We start from the raw sequence: 23992 nt of genomic DNA, 5'->3' as shown, positions 1-23992 counted from the left end.
AAACAATATAATTATATATTTTTAATATATATACATATATAATTTATATTTATATTTATTATATATATTTTATGGCGGGGCGGGTCCGGTCAAACCCGAGACTCGCCCCGGACTCGTATCTGGACCAGCTTGGCCGGGTTTAAATCCGCCCTGTCGGACCGGGTTCAATGCGGGGTCGGGTTTAGATCCGACCCATTGTCATCTCTAAATGAAGCCGACTACAAAACCATTTGGATCGGGCTCGGAATCGCATGAATTAAGTTCGTTAAAGTTGTTGTCGTTGTTATTTTACTTTGATTTGAAATATGTCATGATGTACAGTCTACCATGATTTAATCGACGCAACCTGAACTTTTTTGAATTTTTTGGTTTTGAAATCTCATATCAACTTGTTTACAATTACATTTTTCACCTATATATTCTTCGTAAAATGAATCATGTTATTTTTTTTATGACATGCGAAAATTGTTATTTTTTCGTGTGAATTGGGTAAATATCTGGATTAACGCAATAACTTGTAAATCACGCTAGTCAGGTTAACCGCACTGGACATGCCCTGTGGGACAAACTTGTCCGAGAAACTTTCGGTAAGAGAATCGTACTCCTGACCACGACCAAATATTCTTACAATTTTATAATAATTTTAAATTATAGATTATATGATCATTTAAAATAAAAAAATATATTAAAAATTTTATTAAGATATCACAAGTTATAAAGCAAGCACGAATCTAATAAACTAATATTTTATGATATAAATAAAAATATATTAAAATTTTAATTCGACAAGATGTTTTTGATCGAGTAAGTTTTTTGTGAGATGGTCTCACGAATCTTTATATGTACTGAGATGTGTCAACCTTGTTCATATTTACAATAAAAAAATGTTTGACATAAGAAATAATACGTTTTTTATGGGTAATTCAAATAAATTAAAAAATTGTCTCACATAATAAAATCGTGATACTCACTCATATGAGTTTTTGTGATTTTTTTTTAATAAAAAGCCACGATAATGTTAAAGTTAGTCACTATATACTATATTCTTAATCATAATAATATAGTAACGATATTGATATATTATTAACTAACCTACTCAAAGGATTGGTGTAACTCATTATAAAAAGTCAAACGATTGGCTTTAAAAAAAAAAAAAAAAAAGAGAAGACAAGACAAGAAGAACTTTGCAATAAACACTGTGTGTGAAGATAAATTATTATTAAATTAAAGGGATAATATTCAAAATAGTCCTATAAGTTTGATTGTTTGTGATTTGGTGCTGTAAGTATCCAATTTTGAGTTTTGGTAATGTAAGTTTAGTTATGTTTTAGTTTTAGTCTTTTTTAATTTAAACAATATTTTTATAACTGGATCGGTGATCAAACAATCTAACTTAAAAAAACGGTTCAACTGGTTAGCCCGTTTTAACCGGACGGTCGATCGTTTATATAATATAATATAATTAATAATATATTTTAAATTATAAAAACCTAAAAAATTTATATAAATAGAAAAAATATATATTTATCGTAGTTTAAATTAAATAACTATATAAATATATTCAAAATATTAGGTTTAGTTATATATTTTTTTAAAAATAAATAAATTAATTAAAAAACTTTAATATTAATAAACAATATTTTTAATGAAGAAAAAATGTCAAATAATCATGTATATATATAATAATATATTAACTTAAGTTTTTTAAAATAAGAAAACGAATTTTTTTAAAAATAAAATCAAAAAACTAGTTTTCTGATTTTTGTCGGTTCTGTCGGTTCAACCGTTAAAACGGTTTTTTGGAATGTTTCGAATCATATCAGTGATCGGTTGCGGATTGAATCGATTAATTTGGTTGGTACAGTTCAGTTTTGAAAACATGACATTTAAGCGTTGAAGTCACAACATACATAATAATCATTTCTCAATGCCACATGCTTTATTTTTAGTTGTCACGTCAGTATTTTTTTATGACACGTTAAAACTTTATGAGAAAAAGAACTAAAAACCAATTATAACTTAACTTATAGAACCAAAATCCAAAATTAAATACTTACAAGACTAAAACACAAAATGAACAAACTTACAGAATAATTTTGATTATATTTTTTAAATTAAATTGAGATAGGGATATAAATAGTTCTAGAATCTAGAATTTATAAGTCACGTCAACCATAAGCAACGCACCACGTATTATTGAAAATCTTTATTATTATTTTTTCTCGCGCGAGAGCATCGTAAATATTGGATAAGATATTCGTTAAAAAAAAAGGATAAAATCAAATGGTCCACAGAATTTCTTTCAAAAAAAAAAAAAAATGGTCCACAAAATTTAATTAAAGTTCTAATTTTTTCTTGCTCAAAGAAATATTTTTTCACTAATGTAGTTTAAGCAGCACCAAACACTTGTTTTTCAAGACGTAGGACCCGAAGGAACTTGGATTTCTCTCATTTAAACACTAAAAGGTGCTAAATACTGCGAATGTGTGTCCATTCATCAAAATATGCACTTTCATCAGTAGCATATTTTTCAACTTGTTCATTATGCGGATCAACTTCAGTTTGAACATGATATTTAACTCTTTTTTTTTTCGAACACAAAATTTTTTTAAAAAATCTGACTAATATACAAGAATATGTAGGTTTCTATTATGATATTTCATAAATTTATATCCGTAAAATAGATAGATCTTGTCATATCTGCAACTAAAACTAATATTTTTGACATAAAAAATAATATTTTTTTACGAGTTGAATTGAATTAGTCTCACAAAATTAACTTGTGAGACACAAGTCATAAGAGTTGTTATTATTACCAATCTCATCATCCAAAATTATATTCATTTATATAATTCAACCAATAATCTTATTATTTAATTAACGTTGAAATACAAATCACAAATAAATTTTTTTTATTGATTTAGTGAAACTTTATTTAAAATTACAATTATATTTTAATTGTATAATTTTCGTGATGATTTTTTTTATTTTCTTTAAATAAATTTTTTTATTTAAAAAAACGTGATATTTTATCCATATTTTAAAATCATATGGTTTACCACTCCTAATAAAAAATGTGAAAAAAGCATTAGTTTAAATTAACAAAAATTATGATATTTTGATAAATATTTGGATTGAAATAAAAAAGGAAAAAAAGTAATATAATTAAATGTCTACAATTATGTAATAGTGTCTCTTCCCAAAAACTATTCCATCGAGAGCCGACATGACATGTGGGAGTTGTTTTCTTTTCTACGAACATGAAACGATCCAATGCTTACTTATATGGTGTATTGACTTTTGTAATGTAATGACCATTACATTAAGAGTGAATTGATGTTCAGTCCCTAAATCCAAAAGCAAATTAAGAATCAGTCTCTTATCAAAAAAAATTTGTTTGCACTCCCTGGGCCCACATTATTTTTCTCGGATAAAATTAAGTACGAAACATTGAAAATATGGTACAAATACAAGATATTTGAGCACTAATTGTTCAAGATCGAGTACAAAAAATATAATTTTGAGTATAAAATCTAAACATCTTTATTAATGTGAACTTGCAACATGTGTTTGAGTACTCAAAAATCATATATTTGTACCATATTTTCAATGTTTTGTACCGATTTTCATCCAAATAAGATAAATGTGTTATTAATATCAATATTTTTTAGTACTCGAAAATCATATATTTATACTAGATCTAACACATTTTATACTCAAATATCATGTATTTGTACCATATTTTTTATGTTTTGTACCAAATTTCATCCGAAACAAAACATGTGGGCCCAGGGAGTTTAAACAAAGTTTTTTTTCTGACAAGGACTGATTACCAATTTAAGTTTAGATCTGGAGACTGAATTATAAATTACCGTTACATTAATTTTATATTTACGAAGTATACTTTATAAAATATATGTGATGAATATTCCAGGCTAAAAGCGTTTAGTGTCTTCAAAAAGAAAATTTTAATGTCGGCCCTAGGGCTGTTTTAGAGCGAGGTCCAATGACGACCCCGGTTGATTTGGGGCCACTTGTACAAATCCAACGAACGTTGATGTTGCTCTATCGTTGTCATCGAATATTATGATGATGAATTTGAAATTATAGTATCGATATTATTTTATAATATTTGAGGGTATTAAACTATTTTTGGTGTGGCATGGACACACTAAAAATTCTTTCCCATTTTGCCCATCTCTTAAGTAATTTTTTTTTTAAAAAAAAGTCTCTAAAGTAAATTTATACAAAATTTCTCCACTAAAAAAACATAATTATTTTATAAACTTGGATTTTCGATCCACAAGTTTTATATATATATATATATATATATATATATATATATATATATATATATATATTATGTTACACACGCAACGCGTGTGCTGCGGTGAACCGGTGACTAGTGATAATAAAATCTCGAAAATTATAAAAAATTTATATGTTAAAACATGTATGATTTTACTTTTTAAATTAAAAATAAATTAATTTCGTTAATGTGTCAAAATGTACGGAAGTAATTTATTTTGACAACATAAATATATTTTTATCACTATAAAAATAAATAATTAGACGGTGCAATTTAGTATTATTTAGATATTGTTTGATGCTACGAGTAAGTATAATAAAATAAGGACGAACTATTTATAAAGATTAATGATATATTATTTGTATGTTTTTAACTTGATGAATATTGTGTTTATCATTTTATAATGTTTGAAATGTCTCTGTAAAATTTATATCGACCGTAATTATTGAATGACGTAATTTTGAAATTTCATTCATATCATATGCTTTATTATGTGGGTGAATATATATTTTTAATGCAACCTACATATAATGTGATCTATTAATGAAATTGAGATGACTAAAAGAAGAGATGAATAAAAAACTATGTTTTATCTTATCTTTCATCAAATAACCAAACATACATAACATAAAATAAAATTTTAATTGTATCATCAATATAGTTGAGAAAATGTTAAATCCATCGATTCTAAAAAAGTGAAATATAGTTAATAATATATATCTATGAAATAAATCCACCTTATTTGGCCGTTGTAATTGTTAATTATAAGATGAGAAGTCTTTTGTGAGATGGTTTTACTAGATGAAAATTGAAAAAAATCAGATTGAGTTAGAGATTGTAGAAATTAAAGGAGAGAAAACTAGGTTTTCTATGTCATGAAAAATTATGTATAAAAGTTACACAACAAGATGTTTATATAGTTAGATTAAATACAAGCAAACAATAAAAAAACTACTCTTAGCTAATAAATAGAAAAGCCTAATAATAATAACATAATCTAATATAATCTAACAGAGATCAGTCTCATAAAATTAATTTTTGAGACGATATCCGACAGTTTTTTTTTAAAAAAAAATTATTATAGAAAGAGTTGTTCGTATTTTTCTCCTATTTAATTAATGACTCCAAAAAACCAAACATCCAAGTGCAATTAAGATAATTTTTTAGTTGAATTTCCAGATGATTAAGAGTGTGACTCAATGCATATGCAATTTGCTTGTTTCTTTTCGATGGTGCCAAGTGCAAGTGTGCAACTTGTTTCGTAAATCAAGTTGCAACTTGTTCAATCTGCGGTCATCCCCTCCCCGATCTACAAAAAATGAACTGTTGGAAATATTGAATAAAAAAAGGGTTGAAAATGGAGTTGACAAGTAAAAAATAATAATTTGTGCTCGAGCGCGCCTGGCAAATGGCCAGACAGTAGACAATAGAAATTTGTGCGCTCGAGCGCGCCTGTCAAGTGCCCAAGTAGTGGCCAACAGGGACGTAGTCAGAAAATTTATCGACACCGGGCTGACCTAAATACTTAAAAATCAAAATATAGTGAAAAACTAATTCATAATCAATTAATACTTACATATTGAATGGTAACTACAAAATATTACATAGTAACACCGAACAAGATAAATTTACTATAGTTGTGCCCTGCGGTTTTTCATAGAATATAATTCATCAATTATTGAATCAGTGTCGATCTTTGCAGTAAATTCTTTCTCAACGTAGATGATCATAAAATCTGCCAAAAACTCTTCTTCCATCTTATTCCGAAGAGAAGTTTTAAGTAGTTTCATAGCTGAGAATGATCGTTCAGTTGTTGTAGTAGAAACAGACAGCATTAAAACAAGACGAATCAGTCTGTCAATTAAGTGATAATGATTTGCCTTTTTAGTCTTTACCAATCATCGAATGAACCTTAGGCAAGCGCTTGTTCTCTCGTCTAAATTTATGATTAATATACTTTAGGCTTATTGTACATTTGTTCCATTATTTCGTACAAAAACCAAATTCATCGATCTCCTTGGATCAAGATTTAGAGTCTGTTTGGATTTCATAGATTTTTTTTTTAAAAAAAATGTTTTTTTAAGGTCTAATTTTGGGGTTTTTTTTTTTGAAAACCTAATTTTGGGCTTTTGAAAAAGTTTTAAATTTGACTTAAAATACTTTTTTTAAGCACTTAAATGACCATCCAAACACCTTATAAACTAAAAAAGTATTTTTTTTAAAAAAAAATGATTTTTTGGTCTGGCTTTTAATACCAAACGGAGCCTCAGTGAAATACAATAGGAAAATAGATTTCATTATTTCAATAAACAACATTTTCTTCTCATTTAGATTCAACATGTGGACGCATGAAATCAACAAAAACTATAATTATATACCTGAAAAATAAAAAAACTCGGATAGAAATGTCGGATAGAAAAGGAGCGTTGGGGTTTCGGGTTTCAGCTTGATGCACGATTTAACCCCAAACTCTTGGTATCAATAAAGCTGATTTACAGCGTGAAAAACGAAAACCCTTGATCAATTTGGAGGTTCGGCAGCGAAGAATGATGTTTCATTGGCAATAAGCAGCTGTCGATTTTTAGCAAAGGAGAAGACAAATCCATTTTGAAAGCGTGCGAGCGTAATATATTTGACAAGTGGGCTAAACAAATTCAAAATACAAGGGGCAAAAAAATTATGTAAAGCTAAGCCCAGTAATAAAAACAAAAGACCATATCATCAGAAACATTCAGCATATATATATTTTTCTTCTTCTTTCTACAAAAGAGAGTTCATAAACTTTTTTGGTTAAGAAACTTGTGATTTACAGTGCTGTAATCATAAGTAGGAGTTGTTGTATCTTGGGAGAAAATTTTCAAACACCGTAAGCACAAAGAACGGGGCAAAATCTTCTTAAGCTTGCATGTATGAGTTGTAAAAACTTGAATATGACAAAAGAAATAAAAAATCGTGTTCAACACGAACCTCAATTATTGAATTGATTTTTATTTTTTTCTGCCATATTCAAGTTTTTACAACTGATACATACATGAACAACCAATAGTGAATACTTTAAATTCCATTAAAATATCTTTAAATATCTTTGTTATTTTTAGATTATATTTTATTTAAAATTAGCTACCCCGATGCTTTTCGATTTGTAGATGAATTGAGGAATATATTTTACATAAATTATCCTATGTCGGACTAAGAAGTCCGAACTTAATAGATTTGTGATTATTAATTATAAAAATAATAGATTTTTAAATTTTTAATATTGAATGCTAAGGTCTACTTGGAATTGTGTATTTTATTAATATTTATGACTAAATGTCTATTATATTATGGCTCCGTTTAGATAAGTACTAATACTATAAAAATATTGAATATTTTAAAATAATATTATTCATCATTGTCTTCCGTATATTCATTCTAAAAATATTTAAAAATATCGCTTAATTATTTTCTAAAAAGTACTATACTTTGGAGAACACTTTTTAAAAAATATTTTCAAAAACATTTTATTAAAATTTTGTCCAAACAAATATTTTAAGTTTTTTTCAATTATAAAACTATAATCGTTTTTAAAATACACATGCAAATGAAACCTATATATATGTCTAGGATATTTTTAATCTTATTGTAATCCCACTCACATGATGCTACTATACAAAAAATAACATAAGTAATGTTACTAATTTAGGGGTGCAAACGAGTCGAATCAAACCCGAGTATCATACTACTTGAACTCGAGTTCGAGCTCGACTCATATTTTGTCTATTCGAGCTTGAGCTCGAGCTCGATCGAGTGAATAATTTCATAATCGAGCTCGAATCGTGTATATTTCGAGCTAGCTCGAGCTCGAAAATAAACATATATATAAATAAATATATATTATATTTATATATTTTTTGTATTATTTTTATAATATAAATATATATAAATATTATATTATATTTATATATACATTTATATTATTTTTATTTATATAATTATATATATTTTTTTATTATTTTATTTATATAATTATATATATATATATATCTTATCGAGTAGCTCGTCAGCTACTCGAATAGAAACAAATAAAGTTCGAGTGAAGGATCGAGCTACACGATATCGGTCAAACCGAACTCGAGTCGAGCTTTTGACCGAACTACTCACGAGCTACTAACGAGTAGCTGGATTTCCTTACACCCCTAGTTACGTACTATACAAACTCGATAATTTCCATGTCAATGATAAATCCAACTGCAACAATTATTGGGTTCGTGACGTTAGCTAGACCTGGCCACGGTCCGGGTCCGGATTGGCATTTAGCCAACCCTTAACCGGCCCGCCAATGGCCGGTTCCGGTCCGGGTCGGTGAACCGGTGGTTCCGGTCCGAGTCAGGTTAACCGCCGGTTCAGGGTCCGGGCTAAACCGTGCCATTTTTAAAAAAAAAATGCAGCGCCCCAGCGCTGCATTGTCGGCGCTGGGGCGCTTCCCCTTCGAATTTAATTCGAAGGTGCGGCGCCCCAGCGCTTATTTGGCAGCACTGGGGCGCTAAACCTTCAAATTATATTCGAAGGGCAGCGCTGGGGCGTTGCACATTCGAAATTTAGTTTTTTTTAAATTTTTAAACAAATTTTTAATAAGACATATTCTTTAAATAATCTCAATCAAATATTTCATATCTCCATAATAAAAATTTATTAAATAAACAATATATTAGAATTTCAACATCTTAATATCTTATGACTTAATATTATAAATCTATTACATTTTATTCTACTTCACTTGCATTTCCTCCCGTCGTAGTTTCGGATGTTCCTTCAGTATCATATTGGTCTTTTCCATCAATTTAAATATGTTGTGTTCGAGTAGCGGCTTTTGACCAATCATTGAGCAAACATTGGGCTTTCAAGTTTTTCGGCCTTAAGCTAGAACGTCTCTCGTCCAATGTATTTCCTCTAATACTAAATGTTTGCTCCATTGCAACTGTTGAAACCGGACAAGCTATAATTTCTTTTGCCATTATAGCCAAAATTGGATATATTTGTGTTTTTTGCGACCACCATCTCAAAATGTCGAAGTTTTCCTCATCTGTATCACTAAAATCAAAAGTAGTGGTAAAATAATTCTCAAGTTCCTGACTGAAACTTAAGGATCCTCGTGGACGTTTCGTCCGTTCCCTTAATAAAAGTTGTGCTTTAGTAAGTTTAAAAGTAACATTACTAGTTGCAGTGGATTGTGTTTCATGTGAAACAATTTTTCCACCATATTTGATGTTATATTCATTATAAATATCAAATAAATGAGTTTTAATATTAAACAAAATCAATGAGATAGAAGGAATCGTTTCCGCAATAGGCTCCAAAGATTCATAATATAATGTTAACATATCGCTTAAGCCATCTAATTTAAGTCTAGGATCTAAAACAAAAGCACATAAAAAAATTTCAGGAATGAGCAAAAAATATTTTTTCCATTTTGCTTTCATGACGAGAATACATTGAGATAAAACACTATCATTAGAATTAACATGTTAATGAAAAATACAAGCAATGTTGCAACAATGTGTTAAAACTAAATGTGAAGTAGGGTAATAAACACAGGATAATTGGTCACTAGCATCATTAAAAACTTTTAAAATTTCACAAATACTAGTGCATATGTTCCATTGATTTGAAAACAAATAAATATCACGAGCTTGAACAAATTGATGAAAAAATGTACATAATAAATCTTTATATTCAAAAGAGGATAATAACAATTTATATGTTGAATTCCAACCAGTTGGAACATCTCGTGCAAACCGCTTAGGCTTCATACCATTTACTCTACAAAATTTTCCCCATTGCTTCATAACTTGAGGATGCGTCCATAAATAATGAATAGCGTTCCTAATTGGTTGAATATGTATGCCTAAAATTTTTAGTCCATCTTGAACACACAAATTTAAAATATGACATGTGCATCTAATATGAAAAAATTTGCCACCTAATGATGGTTTACATATTTCAATAAGCTCACTAATACTTGAAGTATTTGCACTAGCATTATCAAAAGACATTGAAAAAACTTTGGTAGTTAGACCATATTCTTCTAAAATAACAAATATAAGTTGCGAAATATTTTGTGCCGTGTGTGATTAGTTGAAACATCTATATGCAAGCAACCTTTTTTGAATGTTCCAATTATTAACAATCCAATGACATGTAATACCCATATATGAACAACTTTGCCAATGATCACTCCAAATATCGGAACACAAAGAAACTTTATTATTCAAACTATAAAATTCCTTAATTAATTCTTTCTTTTGATCAACGACTAACTTTTTCATTGTGCGTTTGAGACTATTTATTGGAATACGTCTAATAGAAGGATTTGCACTTGTAGAAAGGCAATTTTCAAAAGATAATTTATCGCTAAAACTAAAAAACAGTTGTTCAACCGCACAAAATTTAGCCGTTTCTTCTCTAAATCTAGCTTCGTTATATTTAAATAGTTGAGATTCATTACCCGATTGAGAAGAGAATGCCGAAATTTGAGTTTGACCACGATCGATACCAATTTCCACCGGATGATTTTTCTCGATATGCCGCGTCAAAGTTCCATAACCACCTCCTTGTTTAAATTTGTAACATTTTGAACAATATTTGCATTTGGCTTGCAAATCACCGGAGGGAAGCGTCACCTTGTCGAAGTGTTTGGTGAAGATATCGGATGTCGGGCGAGGAACCGCTCGAGTTTGTCTTTGAGAGGCCGCCGGATCGTTCATACTTTCTTGACTTGCATGATGACGTGGTAGTGGTGGTGGTTGTTCAACTTGTTGTCTTTGTTGCGCCTCTTGTCGAATTTCTTGAATTTCATCATCGGAATATTCAAGATCAAATCCATCGACATTGAATTGAGGATACTCGACCTCGGGTGGTATGATGCTCTTTTCCTTTCCTTTTTCTTTGTCACCCCTACGACTTGATTCCTTTCCGGACATTTGTAATTGTATAAATATGAAAATAAATCAACAATTGATAATAAACCAATAATCGAAACTTGATATTTTTGATAATTCAATAAATTAAAAGGAATTGAGAATAGAGAGAATGAAGAGAGAATTGTGTAAACAAAATGAAAGGAGGTTGGGGGTATTTATAGATAAAAAGTAGGTTTTTTTTATAAAAAAAAATAGCTGGTTGACCCGGCGGGTCGAGCGGGTTGACAACGGCCACGTGTTGGATCTGGGCGCCCTGATGGGCGCCACGTGTCCAACCCGCCGGGTTGGACCCGTTCAACCCGGCGGTTTGACCCGCCGGGTTGCCGGTTTTCCCTAGGAAAAATCGGGACCGGACCGCCTACCCGGTTCCGGGTCGGGCCCGTTGACCCGGTTAATCGGCCCGGGTCCGGGCTCAACTCGGCCCTTGGCCAGGTCTAACATTAGCTTTGCTACTAATTTGTAGGATGAATAAATTATAGCCTCTAAGTGATTTTTAATCGAAATATTTGGCATTGTAAATCTACAGTGAGTCAGTGAGATATCTGTATGCCTATATCTAGATATCAGGCTACTGATACTAGGTATTTTTTATGTTGACTGTATGATGAACATACATATATACCGATGAAGGCGGGTGTAATTCGTCGAGATGTGGATGAGATTATTTTATTTATGATTTTGTGTTTGGATACTTTCAGGTCAGTTTTTTCCACCTATAACTAAAGCACTTGCAGTTTTGAAAAGATGTACGACCATTATCAGATTCAAATCAAACAAATTATTATTTATCAAAACTGAAGACCTCTATCGTAGCCGAAATTTTTAGTTTATTTATACATGCTACACAAGTAGTTGTCCAATTCTCCGCTAAATCAACTAATAGAGTGACACTGACACACTTTATTGTAAAATGTGGTTTTAGTCTTTAGATGCCAGGCATCTGTTTTATTTGGTTGATGCATTGCCTTTCTTTCTTTAACAAAATTAAAAAAACAGAAAACTGATATATTTCGTTAACTATCACTACGACGTACTTATTATTATTATTATTATTTTTTTAAAGACATGTATCAAAATGTTAATTTATTTTGTTATAGAATTGTCAGTTGTCACAGCTGTTGATATTGCCAACACAATGTAAGGACACGTGTCGTTAGATATTTATCCGAGACTTTTTTTTCAGAAAGCTACGTTAACATGTGTCTTTCAAGTGTAGCTTTTGCAATCTACGCCATTGCCAACACAATGTAAGGACACGTGTCGTTAGATATTTATTCGAAACTTTTTTTTTCAGAGAACTACGTTAACATGTGTCTTTCAAGTGTAGCAATCTACGCCGTAACATTGTATGGAGTGGAGCATCTAAATGATAACACATCGCCCCAGAATCACATAAAAGTTGATGTGTCCTCTGTTCTCCAAATTCCTTGAATCTTTATTTTTTAATTATCATTTTTCCCTTAAAATAATCCATAAAATTAAAATTCTATTCTGATGGAATGCTCTTATTCGTTATTCTAGTTTAATTGTATGAAATTTAATTCATCTAATTAATTGAACTAACTAAACCATATGAGTTTTGCATGAGCATCAATCAGTATAATCAAACACCACCAATATGAAAACAAATACGTTGTTCGATAATTTATAAGTGGATAATATTTTTTGAAAAATGTATCATGAATTTATGTCAATGAACATGTCAATGAAATGGATATTATCGAGCGCAACAGTGAAAGAGAAACAAGAGCCCACTACAAGTCACAAGCTCTCCATAATCTATTGGGCCTACCAAATAGGGGGAAAAAAATTCCCGGCCGTGGAGAAAAAAAACAATATTGATAATGTGCAATGAAATAAACATGATTTGTAATATTTCATGTGTGTAATTAATTAAATAAATTATTATTTAATCTTATTATATGAATTAGATAAAGTTATTTTAATACACAGTATCATGTGTTGTTTGTTTTTCACGGCAGATGATCCAGATCCACCAAATAGGACCCAATAAGCACATGGGAAGAGAGAGCAGTTGGCCGTTACGCATGAGTTCCTGACCATGGGATATGAAAGAGGGGGCCGGAGTAATTTGAGGGATAGAATATAGTGCCGTTTATTTTATTTATTTTAATCACTGATATTAATCTCTTTTTCATCGTTATAGTGTATTTTGTTGACATAGAGCTCTTAGAGATCTATCGGAGCAAAAAAACTCTTATGAAACATCACACATGTCAAATTTTAAGATTGATCTCCAAACTTACTTGATCATTAGAGTTGTCAAACGGGTACTTACCTTGCCTTGGCCTGCTAGCAAACGAGACGGGGTGGGTTGTCCTGCCAAATTGATGGGTTGAGAAACCTCCAACCCAACTCATAACAAGGTATTGATTAGACGGATCAACACACTAAATTTTTTTTAAAGAAAACTACCAAATTTGTTTTTTTTTTTTAATAAAAAAGTCATACATAAATTGTTATAAATTAAATAAATATTTCAAAATTCACAACCAATAATAATATATTAATCATTATAAATAATATAAATATATCAAAACTCATCAATTATACAAAAACATTATTAAATAGTTGTTTCAAATAAATGTTATAAATACTATAAATCTTTCAAATTCATCAAATATAATAAACCAATACAAATAATTTAAAACTCATCAATCTTGAGTAAATAAAGTCCGAATTCATAAATCATTCATACAATTGAATAATTGAAATAGAAAAAATGAAAAAGTATTATCGGGTCTACCCGTCATGACCAGTGGCCCAAATATTGTGGCCCACTTTCAAATAGGCTATCAAATAAATAATCCAACCCGGCTATTTTCATGACAAAGCAGGTTGACCCAACGAGTCTGATCTATTTTAACGGTTGTATCGACTCATGAAAAAAATATTATTATTTTTTATGTCAAATTATTACTTATCTATGTAAATATAAATCAAGTCGATTCGTCTCAACTCTTACGAATATATATCTATGAGTTTACTCATCTATGATATGGGTGAACTCCATTTATACATACATGAAAATTAATACATTTGATATAAAAAATTCATGATTCAAAAATCAATTTTACAAAATTAACCATCACATAACTCTTTTGGAGCTTTTGTGTTTATAGGTTGTTTTTTTAACATATTTATTTATTTTTAAAAAACAACTGTGTTGTCTTTGTGATCCTATCCATTTCAGTCCATTGGAATATTGAATATATTTTTTCCCTAATTTTGTTTTATGACAAAGGAAAAGGGTAATAATTTCTATTTGCATATTAAAAAAATATCACATTAACGTTCACTTTCTACACGTATAAAAAATCTATAAATTAATACTTTATAAATTTATAATATTTTTTAAAATAATAATTTTTTTCGATTAGAACAAAAAATTTGTGAAGCCTTTTACGCAACTGGTTCATATGTACTATTACTATATCATCCTTGCAAGGATTTTTCTAAGCATTCGACTTCAGAGTTCAGAAGTCATAACATGCATAATTTTCATTCGGATAACCACCCACTAGGTGAATGACATCCATTTTTATTTTGGTAACCCAGATCATCTCCTCTCATCATGAATGTCTCATTAAGCAGTGCTTCATTTAAATTCCTCGAATCTTTTTCGTCGCGTCAGTCAACCAAAAAAAATACTTTTCAAAATAATAGATTATTAATTTATCGATTAATTAATATATCTATAAATCAATAAAATTTCATGATCTTGACATGATTAATTTATAGAAATTTATGTAAGTAATTAATCACCCCACGAACACCGTCATCGATACCTAACCAAAGTTTCCAAGCGAAACAATCCAAGAAACAAAAATAATAATGGTGAAATTAGAGGTAAACTTGAGTTAGTCTTTTGTGACACGGCCTCACGAATTTTTATCCACAAGTTAATCCTGCTCATATTTACAATAAAGAGTTATACATTTGATATAGAAAACAATATATTATCACGAGTAACCCAATCAAATGATCCGTTCACAAAATTTATCCGTGAGACGTCTCACATGAGTTTTTGTGACTAAACTTTTACTTTAAAAAAGCACAACTTATATAAAAAGAAATTTTGTGATACATATATCATATTAGATCGACTCATAAAAAATATTATTTATATATTAAAAATATTAATTTACATTATAAATTATAAGTAGAATCGACGGTCCGTCGTCTTTTTCGTCGGAGACCTACTAAGGTAGTGCTTGCAACATCTAAAAATAAGTGATTATCTAGATTCTCTTTTGAAGAAAATCTTCATAATCACTTAAGAGAATCTCCATAATCACTTATTTTTAGAGGTTGCAAACACTATTAAAAAACACAGCTAAAATCGAAGAATGACTTTCAATTACATTGTATTGTCTTTAACTTTGACTTTTCAATATTTCAACGAATGACCCTTCATCTCTCCGTTACCGTTGAATTGTAGTTCACCACCAAACTGGGCCACCACCCTGAAATTAATTGCCTCTTTCAAAAACTTAATTAACGGAAACTTGTTCCCATCATCGTTATTTTATGCAAAACATGATTACGTAAATTTTATGATTTTTTTTTTTTTCAGTTTGATGTGACAAATAATGATTAGTCCAATAAGACACAGCCAAACCCAAATGTCTCACTGTCATCTGCAATTTCAATTTTCTTATTACGTACAGAATCCCATATAAGTTAAGCTCAAGAAATAAAATATTCCAGCTTGAATGACACAGTCCGCGCTTTCTATTGATGATGATACTCAAAACGCCGGCTGGAAAAATGCCGGCCTCCATTTTCGAGCCCACCCATTTCGTAGAAACCATTTGTTTTTTTGTTTTAGTTTATTTTGACATTATTCATCAATCATTTTTGTTGTTTGTTTGTGTATTTTCTTGGTTTACTTGTTCAACGAGCATTTCTCCTTGCCTCGGGCAGTTCTCTGGGATTTTGAGCTTTCTTGGGCGACGAGTTTCGTTTTCTTCATTAAAAAAGTTTCGATCTTTGTCTCTGTACTGATTTATATACAGATAAAGAACTGTTTTCTGCATAATCCTCGACGGGAATGTGTTAGGTATCATGTTTTGTGTTTAAAAAAATGCGATCAAGTATCTACTCGTGTTTCCTTGCTTGTTTACGGACTACGGAGTTTATACTCTTCAATTCTTCTCTACTTTTGTTTACTAAATTTCTTCACTTGTTATTATCCTGCTTTCTGTCTCTGATGTCATAAACTATAGATTCTGCTGCCATATGTTATTACACTATTAACTGCTTATTATGTGGAATGAATGAATGATATGCGATTATTCTTGTTGCTAAAGGTGTTAAAAATTGATCTTTATGTATTGAGAGATCCATTGCATGCATTTTTTATGATTGAAAATGGCAAAAATTTAGATCAAGGTTTGAAGTCAGTATTTGTAACTACTCTTGCTCTTAGTGCTCAAATAGTTCTGTCATCTTCAGTCTTTAAGGATGCAAGTGATAATCATTCCGTGTTTGTTTTCAGTGTTCGGAACCGGTTGTGAATGGAATTCAACTAAGGAGTAGGTGTTCTTGACGTACCGAACATGTATGATAGTGTAAGATGTGGACAAGAATTTCAGGGATGAATTTGTGATCCGTGACTGATTCAAAAGAATAAATTGCTCCGGTAATGTCTGGGAATTATAGGTTTGAAATGGACCAAAAGGATATAATTAGAACACTGATCACCACTGTGGGAAGTTTCATTCAAGATAGATTAATAGATAAAGATCGAAGAACTCAGCACAAAGAACAATGTGCTGAGAGATTAGCCGCCGAGGATGGAGATGCCGACAAAGACAGAGAAGTAAGGTACTCGGATCAAGCAGTTTTAGCAAATCTTGATTGGGGGATTGATGCTCTTGAGGAAGCAATCAACACATCTAATAGAGAAACTAAGATGGCTCGTTTAGACTATGCAGAAAAGATGTTACAAGTGTGTGCTATGTTAAATTCAAGTCAGAAAACAGCAGGAGTCCCAAACTTTTACCTCTCGGCTTGGGCTCATTTGAATCTCGCATTCTTGTGGAAGTTGAGGAATAATTTAAACAATTCGGTTCTTCATATTATAGAGATGTTTATAATAGACCCTTTTTTCTCGCGGATTGATTTTGCTCCTGAGCTTTGGAAATCTCTATTCCTTCCTCATATGAGCTCGATTATTGGGTGGTACTCCGAGGAGAGGGGTAGGGTAGTGATGGATGTGATTCCGGACACGTCCGACTTGTCGTTTTCTGTGGATTTTGATCAGTATTTTAATGAATCTTTAATCTTGTCCGTGAGGCCTGAGCAAGCCGAGAGAATTCAGCAGTTGGAGCAGCTTTATGGGCAGTCTTTGGATGAGAATACAAAGCTTTATGCCAAGTACTATAAGGATTGCATGAACTATGATCCTGCTACTAGCAGGAAGGTGATCCCTATGTTGCCTATTGCAGAGCCACCAATGACTCCCCTACGCGAGACCAGCAGCCGCTCGATTCCTGATTACGTAAAATTTGGTCCGATTCTGCCAAAGAGTGCTGGATTTTCTCCAGTCATGAGACCTCAAGAAGATTCAAGGAGAGCTTCCGGGTAGAAATTTAGTTATTCATACTTTATGCGTAGATGTGTTGTTTACAGTTTGACATTATGTTGAAGTTGGAGCAGAAGTAAATGACTTTTGGTTTTAATCAGATTGAATAACACTTCAACCTCTTCGGAGAATCAGGAGAACTACACTGCTTGGGCTACTCAGGTAACATCACGATTCAGGAAGTGTTTAGTTTTTTCCTACTATTCTTCCACTGTTTGCTCTAGTAAACAATTTGATATATTGATCGAAACACGTGTCAAGAATTGTATAGTTTATGAGATTCGAGTTGCACCAGGCCATCAGCTCTAGTTTTTGGTTCCAACGGTTCTTTTACATGATTTTTTAGTCTCTTATTTTTCAGGAGGAAATCCCCGATGAGTGTGAAGATTTTTGTCGCGATCCTAATGTGGTTGCAGGAACCAAAGATGGAGCACATGATAATGTTGGCAAGGGATTTGGTGTACCAGAGGTTGATGACACAAGATCAATTGTGTCTAATAGCAGCATCAGACTAAAGAAAGATGAGGAAATTATATCCCGAAGACAACTAGTTAAACTGAAAAGTTGGGGACAATCTCCTCGAAATAGCTCTCCAACATATTCACCTAAAACTCCTCCATCAAACATGTCATCTCCAAAAGAGGATACGAGTTCTAGAAAGGTCCAAACATCTTTGCTGCGACTCCTCTCCACTCGTGCCATGGATTCCGCCGTTTCAACTTCTCAACCTGGTTCTCCACTTTCATTCTGTGATAATTCAAGCATTAGTTCACGAGACTCTGATGGAGAAATGACAGTATGTTTCGGTGACTTTTAAAATTAATTATACTTGTTCATTTGGATTTTTGGGTTTATACTAAAAGTTGTTAGATAACCAGGGACAGGCAAAGTCCTCAAACAGAAGTAGCAGTCGTGCTCGAAGTGTCAGACATGTATTTTCAGAGAGGTGTGTTTTGGTCTGTTGATGAATCCTCCAGTTATGTTATTTCTCAAGGCGTTTTACTTTTTCTAATATCTACTTATTCTTAATCTCCAGTGTCCATGGGAATTATCTAAATCAAGGTGATGAAGGAAGCCAGAGCGTGGCATCTTCTCCAGGATCCGAGATGGTGACTCCACAGTCGAGACCCCCAAAAGATTTTGTCTGCCCCATCACTGGTCAAATCTTCTATGATCCCGTCACCCTCGAAACGGGACAAACATATGAAAGGAAAGCCATCCAAGAATGGATGAATAGAGGAAACACAACTTGCCCCATTACCAGACAGCCTCTCTCTGCTGTTTCACTGCCTAAGACGAATTATGTTCTCAAGAGGCTGATAACCTCTTGGAAAGAACAACATCCTGACCTTGCTCAGGAATTTTCATGCTCGGAAACGCCACGAAACTTTTTGAGCAACATGGAATCAGAATCCACTCTGTCTTACACGTCCAATCTTCCACGTGACAGGAGCATCATTAATGAAACAGAACATAAACCTCAAAGATTCACACGAACCGGACTTTCCACATCTCCGACCAGTGTGATATCTCAAGCATCTATTGAAATGGTGATCAACGCATTGAAACCTTACATTCTGTGTCTTTGTAATTCTGAGGACTTGCAAGAATGTGAAGCTGCTGTCTTGATGATAGCCAGCATCTGGGAGGACTCGAACGTGGATTCGGCTATTAATTCGTATTTATCTTCACCTACTATAGTAAATGGATTTATGGAAATACTGTCGGCATCGTTGAACAAGGATGTGCTTAGAACAACAATTTATATACTTTCGAAGCTTATTCAAGCAGATGAGAGTGTGGGCAAACTTCTAACAAGCATTGACACGGATTTCTACTATCTGGCTGATTTACTGAAAAAAGGTCTTGATGAATCTGCTACTCTTATGTATATGCTCAGGCCATCATTCTCTCAGCTTTCTTCTCACAATCTGACACCCACCATTGTACATATGATTTCAAACAAAAATGAAGATTCTGTTGATCTTAAATTTGCTATAGCTCCCAAAGATGCTGCCATAGCATTGCTTGAGCAAATTGTTGTGGGAGGAGACGAGAGTGACATGTCACGTAGCGCAGTGGATGTTATCTCTGAAAATGGAATCCCGGCTCTGCTGAATTGCCTGAATAGGGTTGATGAAAGACAAGCCATTGTATCTATACTTTTGAGTTGCATTAGAATTGATATGACCTGCAGGAATATGGTAGCAAGTGGAATTGAATTATCTCTAGTTCTCGAGTTATTTCAGGGGGGAAATGATAGTGTGAGAGGATTATGTGTAGAGTTTCTCTGTGAATTAGTTCAGCTGAGCCGGTATGACACCATTCCTTCAATCTCAAACATCTCCATCTCGAAGTTAATTCCTTCGGTCTTTAGTTTTTCATCATCTACAAAATCATCCCCCCATTTTTTGTGATACAGGAGAACACTAAGCAACAAGATTTTGCAAATGATTAAAGAAGAGGGAACGTTTAGTACAATGCACACCCTCTTGGTCTATTTGCAAATGTCTCCAATGGAGCAAAAGCCTGCCATTGCTACTCTTCTTCTTCAGCTTGATCTTTTGGTCGGTTTTTATTTATAATCTCTAATTTAGCTAAACTTAATCAAGAATTCTGATAAATAAAATTTACTTCTTAGGACGCTCCTCGGAAGATGAGCATTTATAGGGAAGAAGCCATGGCAGCACTGTTAGAGGCACTTCAAAGAAGAGATTTCCCATCCTCTCAAATCATGGCCCTTGGTGCACTATCATCTCTTTCGGGACATTCAAGAGCTTCAAAGAAGCCATATATGGATACTTGGCTGCTAAAGACTGCAGGGTTAGACCATCCATGTAATTCTGTGGTAAGAGGGGAGGAAGGGAAAACCGTAGAAACAGAATTTAGCGAAACAACGGTATTACGTAGCCTAATTTCAAAGTTGTTTCTTGATTACTCATTATTTTGTTTATTTTTGCCGTTTTTGATTCTTGATCACCTATTATAGAAAGATGAAGACAGAGCAGCAAGGACTTGGGAGAAGAGAATGGCTTTCGTGCTTTCTAATCATGAGAAAGGCGCTATTTTTAAAGCTCTGAATGAATGTTTTACAAGCAATTCGATTGAGATAGCAAAATCTTGTCTAGTGGTGGCCACATGGCTTGTGCACATGCTTTATAGTTTCCCAGATTGTGGAATAAGGGATGTAGCTCGTAAATCATTGCTGGACAAGTTCATTAACGTGTTACAATCATCGAAGAACAATGAGGACAAAGTACTGGCTGCCCTTGCTGTGAGAGGATTCATCAGTGAACCAGGTAAATGAGATATATCAAATCGATAGTTGAATCGAAATTTTATTATCTGTAGCTTAAATTAGTGAACTGTGCTTACAGTTGGACTGAATGAAGTCGCGGCATATGCCAAAAGTATGTGGAAAATCTTGAGGCGTCTCAAGAAAAGTTGCACAGTGGCACATGATATAATGAAAGCATTGATGAAGATGTCATCAGTTGATCCAGTGAGTTGTGTACTTACATCCTTTACTTTGTCGGAGTTTTAACTTGAGGCTTATCTTTAAACACATTTGAGCATTTCCAGGCAGAGCTATGGTCTTGTGTTGAGGCCCCTGAGCTCGACGCGTCCATGAATGGCGAAATTTTCTCTATGCTTCATATCAAGAATCGATTGATAAGCAGCCATGCGGATGGAACCATAAAAGTAAGGAAAAAACCATATTTCACCGTTCATTTTGCTGTATGATTGTCGCCATCTCGAGTACACGTGTATAGTCGTTTATCCATGTTACTACTCAAGATTCTTGGTTGTTGGAGGTTGCACAAAACTGCAGTTTTTTACGTTCCAACATCATATGCTTTACTTTTTATCAGTATAATCTTTTTCCGAAAAATTGTTTTGAACCTGTTGAATTTGTCAATAGAAATATAGAGAATAGAGAACATAACATAACATAACATAGGATTGCATGGTTTAGCTATATAGCTAAAGGTCCACAACCACAGGAAAATAGGTGAAGATTTAAATTTTATTATTAGTCACTTTTGTTTAGCTTACAAATATCACATTTTTTTATATATATAGGTGAAAGTATACTTGGACTAGTATGGTCAAAAATCTTTTCGATGACTATACCAAAATAAATTTGAAATAGAGATCGATAATAATCTTGACATCTTATGTCTGATTCTGCAATATAATTTTCAATTTCAAATACAATCATTTCCCCATCCAATTCAGGTGTGGGACACTGGAAGGAAGACTCCTCGATTAATTCAAGAAGTTCGTGAACACTCAAAGGCAGTTACATGCCTTTATGTCCCACCTTCACACGACAAGCTGTACAGTGGATCTTTAGACAAAACTATTCGAGTACGGGCTTCAGATTAATTTTATATATTTATTCATATATGGCTCTAAACGATATCAGAAAAATGTGTAAAGGAAAATTCCCAATTCTGGCATATACTGAAGTTTGTGTTCCTTTATCATATTCAGGTTTGGTCGATCAAACAGGATGAAATTTACTGTATTCAGGCACACGACGTGAAAGAATCTGTGGTTTCGTTGACAGCAAATGCTAGTTATGCTTGTTTTGCTTCTCAAGGACATGGTGTTAAGGTTGGCTTACTAATCTTGCTCTTATCATCCTAGCCTCTAATAAAAATACTGATGTTGTAAGCATTAACTTTGTGTAGGTTTATAACTGGTCAGGCGTTCCAAGACACGTTAACTTAAACAAACAAATCAAGTGCCTGGCCTTTCATGGCGATAAACTCTACTGTGGTTCCTCTGGTTACACAATCCAGGTAGCACATTCGACATTAAACTGTAATGAAACATGTGTATGTACAATAGTGTCTGAGTTATAGCTCATCTCTTTTATTTCTCGATTCAATAAAATCCAAGTTGTTCGTCTCCCTAATACTCTTCATAATCCACTCCTCGAGAATTATGTACTCAAGATCATGTTTTCCAAGAGTCGTTTTCATGTGAAAAATGTGGAAATTTGGTAACAGGAGGTGGATTTAAGAACACAAACATCATCGACATTTTACTCCGGTGCCAAGAAGTTACTAGGCAAACAAACGATCCACTCACTTGAAATTCACGGTGGCCTCATATTTGCTGGTGGAACTTCTGTTGATGGTACAGCAGGAAAGGTACTAACTTCTTCGGTATCTCAACTTGTTTTCATCCCGAAGCTTGGTGACAATCCAGTTTTACTGACTGTTTTTTTTCCTAACACCGTTTGCATTCTTAGGTGTTTTCGCTGTCCAACAAGGCAGTGATTGGGTCCTTGTCAACTGGCCTCGACATTCATCAGATTGCTGTAAGTAATGACTTCATACTTGCTGCCACAAAATGTGGGACGATAGAAGTTTGGCAGAAAGAAAGGATGACAAAGATTTCGCACATTAAAACGAGATGTGGAGGGAGTGCAAGAATTACGTCTCTAGTTACGGATTCAGAAGGGCAAAAGCTTTTTGCAGGAACCTCTGATGGCAAAATCCAGGTTCCAACAGCGAACTTAGTTTTCTGCTAATGAAGATCAAACTACAAATTTTTTTTATCATTTTTTTCCCTTATTTGTGATGGTTGCAGGCTTGGAGTTTGGACTGAGAATTGAGAACTCTGTAAAGTTCAGCCGGTTCTTGATCTGAGACAATTTCTTCCTTGTAGAAAATTCAAAGTTTCTTGCTATATATATATATATATATTTACACGCTCACTGTGTGACTCAGAATTTGGATATTTCACTTACAAGAGGTAGGATGCATGATTTTCATCAACTTACTCCTCCGGTCCTGATAAGATGTCTATAAAAAAATCGTATATAAATCAATGCAAATGCAAGCAAATTATTGAAGAAGTTTTTGTGCAAAAGTATAGATATTCTCAAATACTAAGGTAGTGTTTGTAACCTCTAAATATAAATGATTATGGATTATTTTCTTCACAAATTTGTTAAGAAAATTCATAATCATTTATTTTTAGAGGTTGCAAATACTATTTAAATGATTGATACTGTTATTTTGAGCAAAAAGCTTACTTTGAAATTTTATGTTAAATTTACACCATACGAGGTAAAACCAAAAAATCTGATCCATC

General features: G+C 32.6%; 1 protein-coding gene across 3 annotated transcripts; it reads left to right on the top strand.

Annotated features, from left to right (window-relative positions):
- The first annotated feature begins 15950 nt into the window (after nucleotides 1-15950).
- On the top strand, nucleotides 15951-23696 carry LOC140877541 (putative E3 ubiquitin-protein ligase LIN-1). Of its 3 annotated transcripts, none has more exons than XM_073281087.1 (17): nucleotides 15951-16349; nucleotides 16871-17880; nucleotides 17983-18043; nucleotides 18243-18677; nucleotides 18760-18827; nucleotides 18918-20195; nucleotides 20304-20448; nucleotides 20523-20780; nucleotides 20871-21180; nucleotides 21259-21383; nucleotides 21464-21583; nucleotides 22121-22252; nucleotides 22379-22501; nucleotides 22579-22689; nucleotides 22900-23043; nucleotides 23145-23396; nucleotides 23486-23696. In XM_073281087.1, the coding sequence occupies exons 2-17, from the start codon at nucleotides 16940-16942 to the stop codon at nucleotides 23501-23503; spliced, it is 4521 nt and encodes a 1506-aa protein (XP_073137188.1). In that variant the 5' UTR covers nucleotides 15951-16349; nucleotides 16871-16939; the 3' UTR covers nucleotides 23504-23696. The 3 variants fall into 3 exon arrangements, with proteins under 3 accessions (XP_073137188.1, XP_073137184.1, XP_073137191.1); XM_073281083.1 differs by having other exon boundaries at nucleotides 15951-16354; nucleotides 16793-17880; XM_073281090.1 differs by having other exon boundaries at nucleotides 15957-16095; nucleotides 16793-17880.
- Nucleotides 23697-23992: the final 296 nt, after the last annotated feature.

This window comes from Henckelia pumila, chromosome 1 (genome assembly GCF_033568475.1).
Source record: "Henckelia pumila isolate YLH828 chromosome 1, ASM3356847v2, whole genome shotgun sequence".
Classification (NCBI taxonomy): Eukaryota; Viridiplantae; Streptophyta; class Magnoliopsida; order Lamiales; family Gesneriaceae; genus Henckelia; species Henckelia pumila.
Note: the sequence above shows the minus strand (reverse complement) of the source record. Positions and strands in the feature narration are given on the sequence as shown.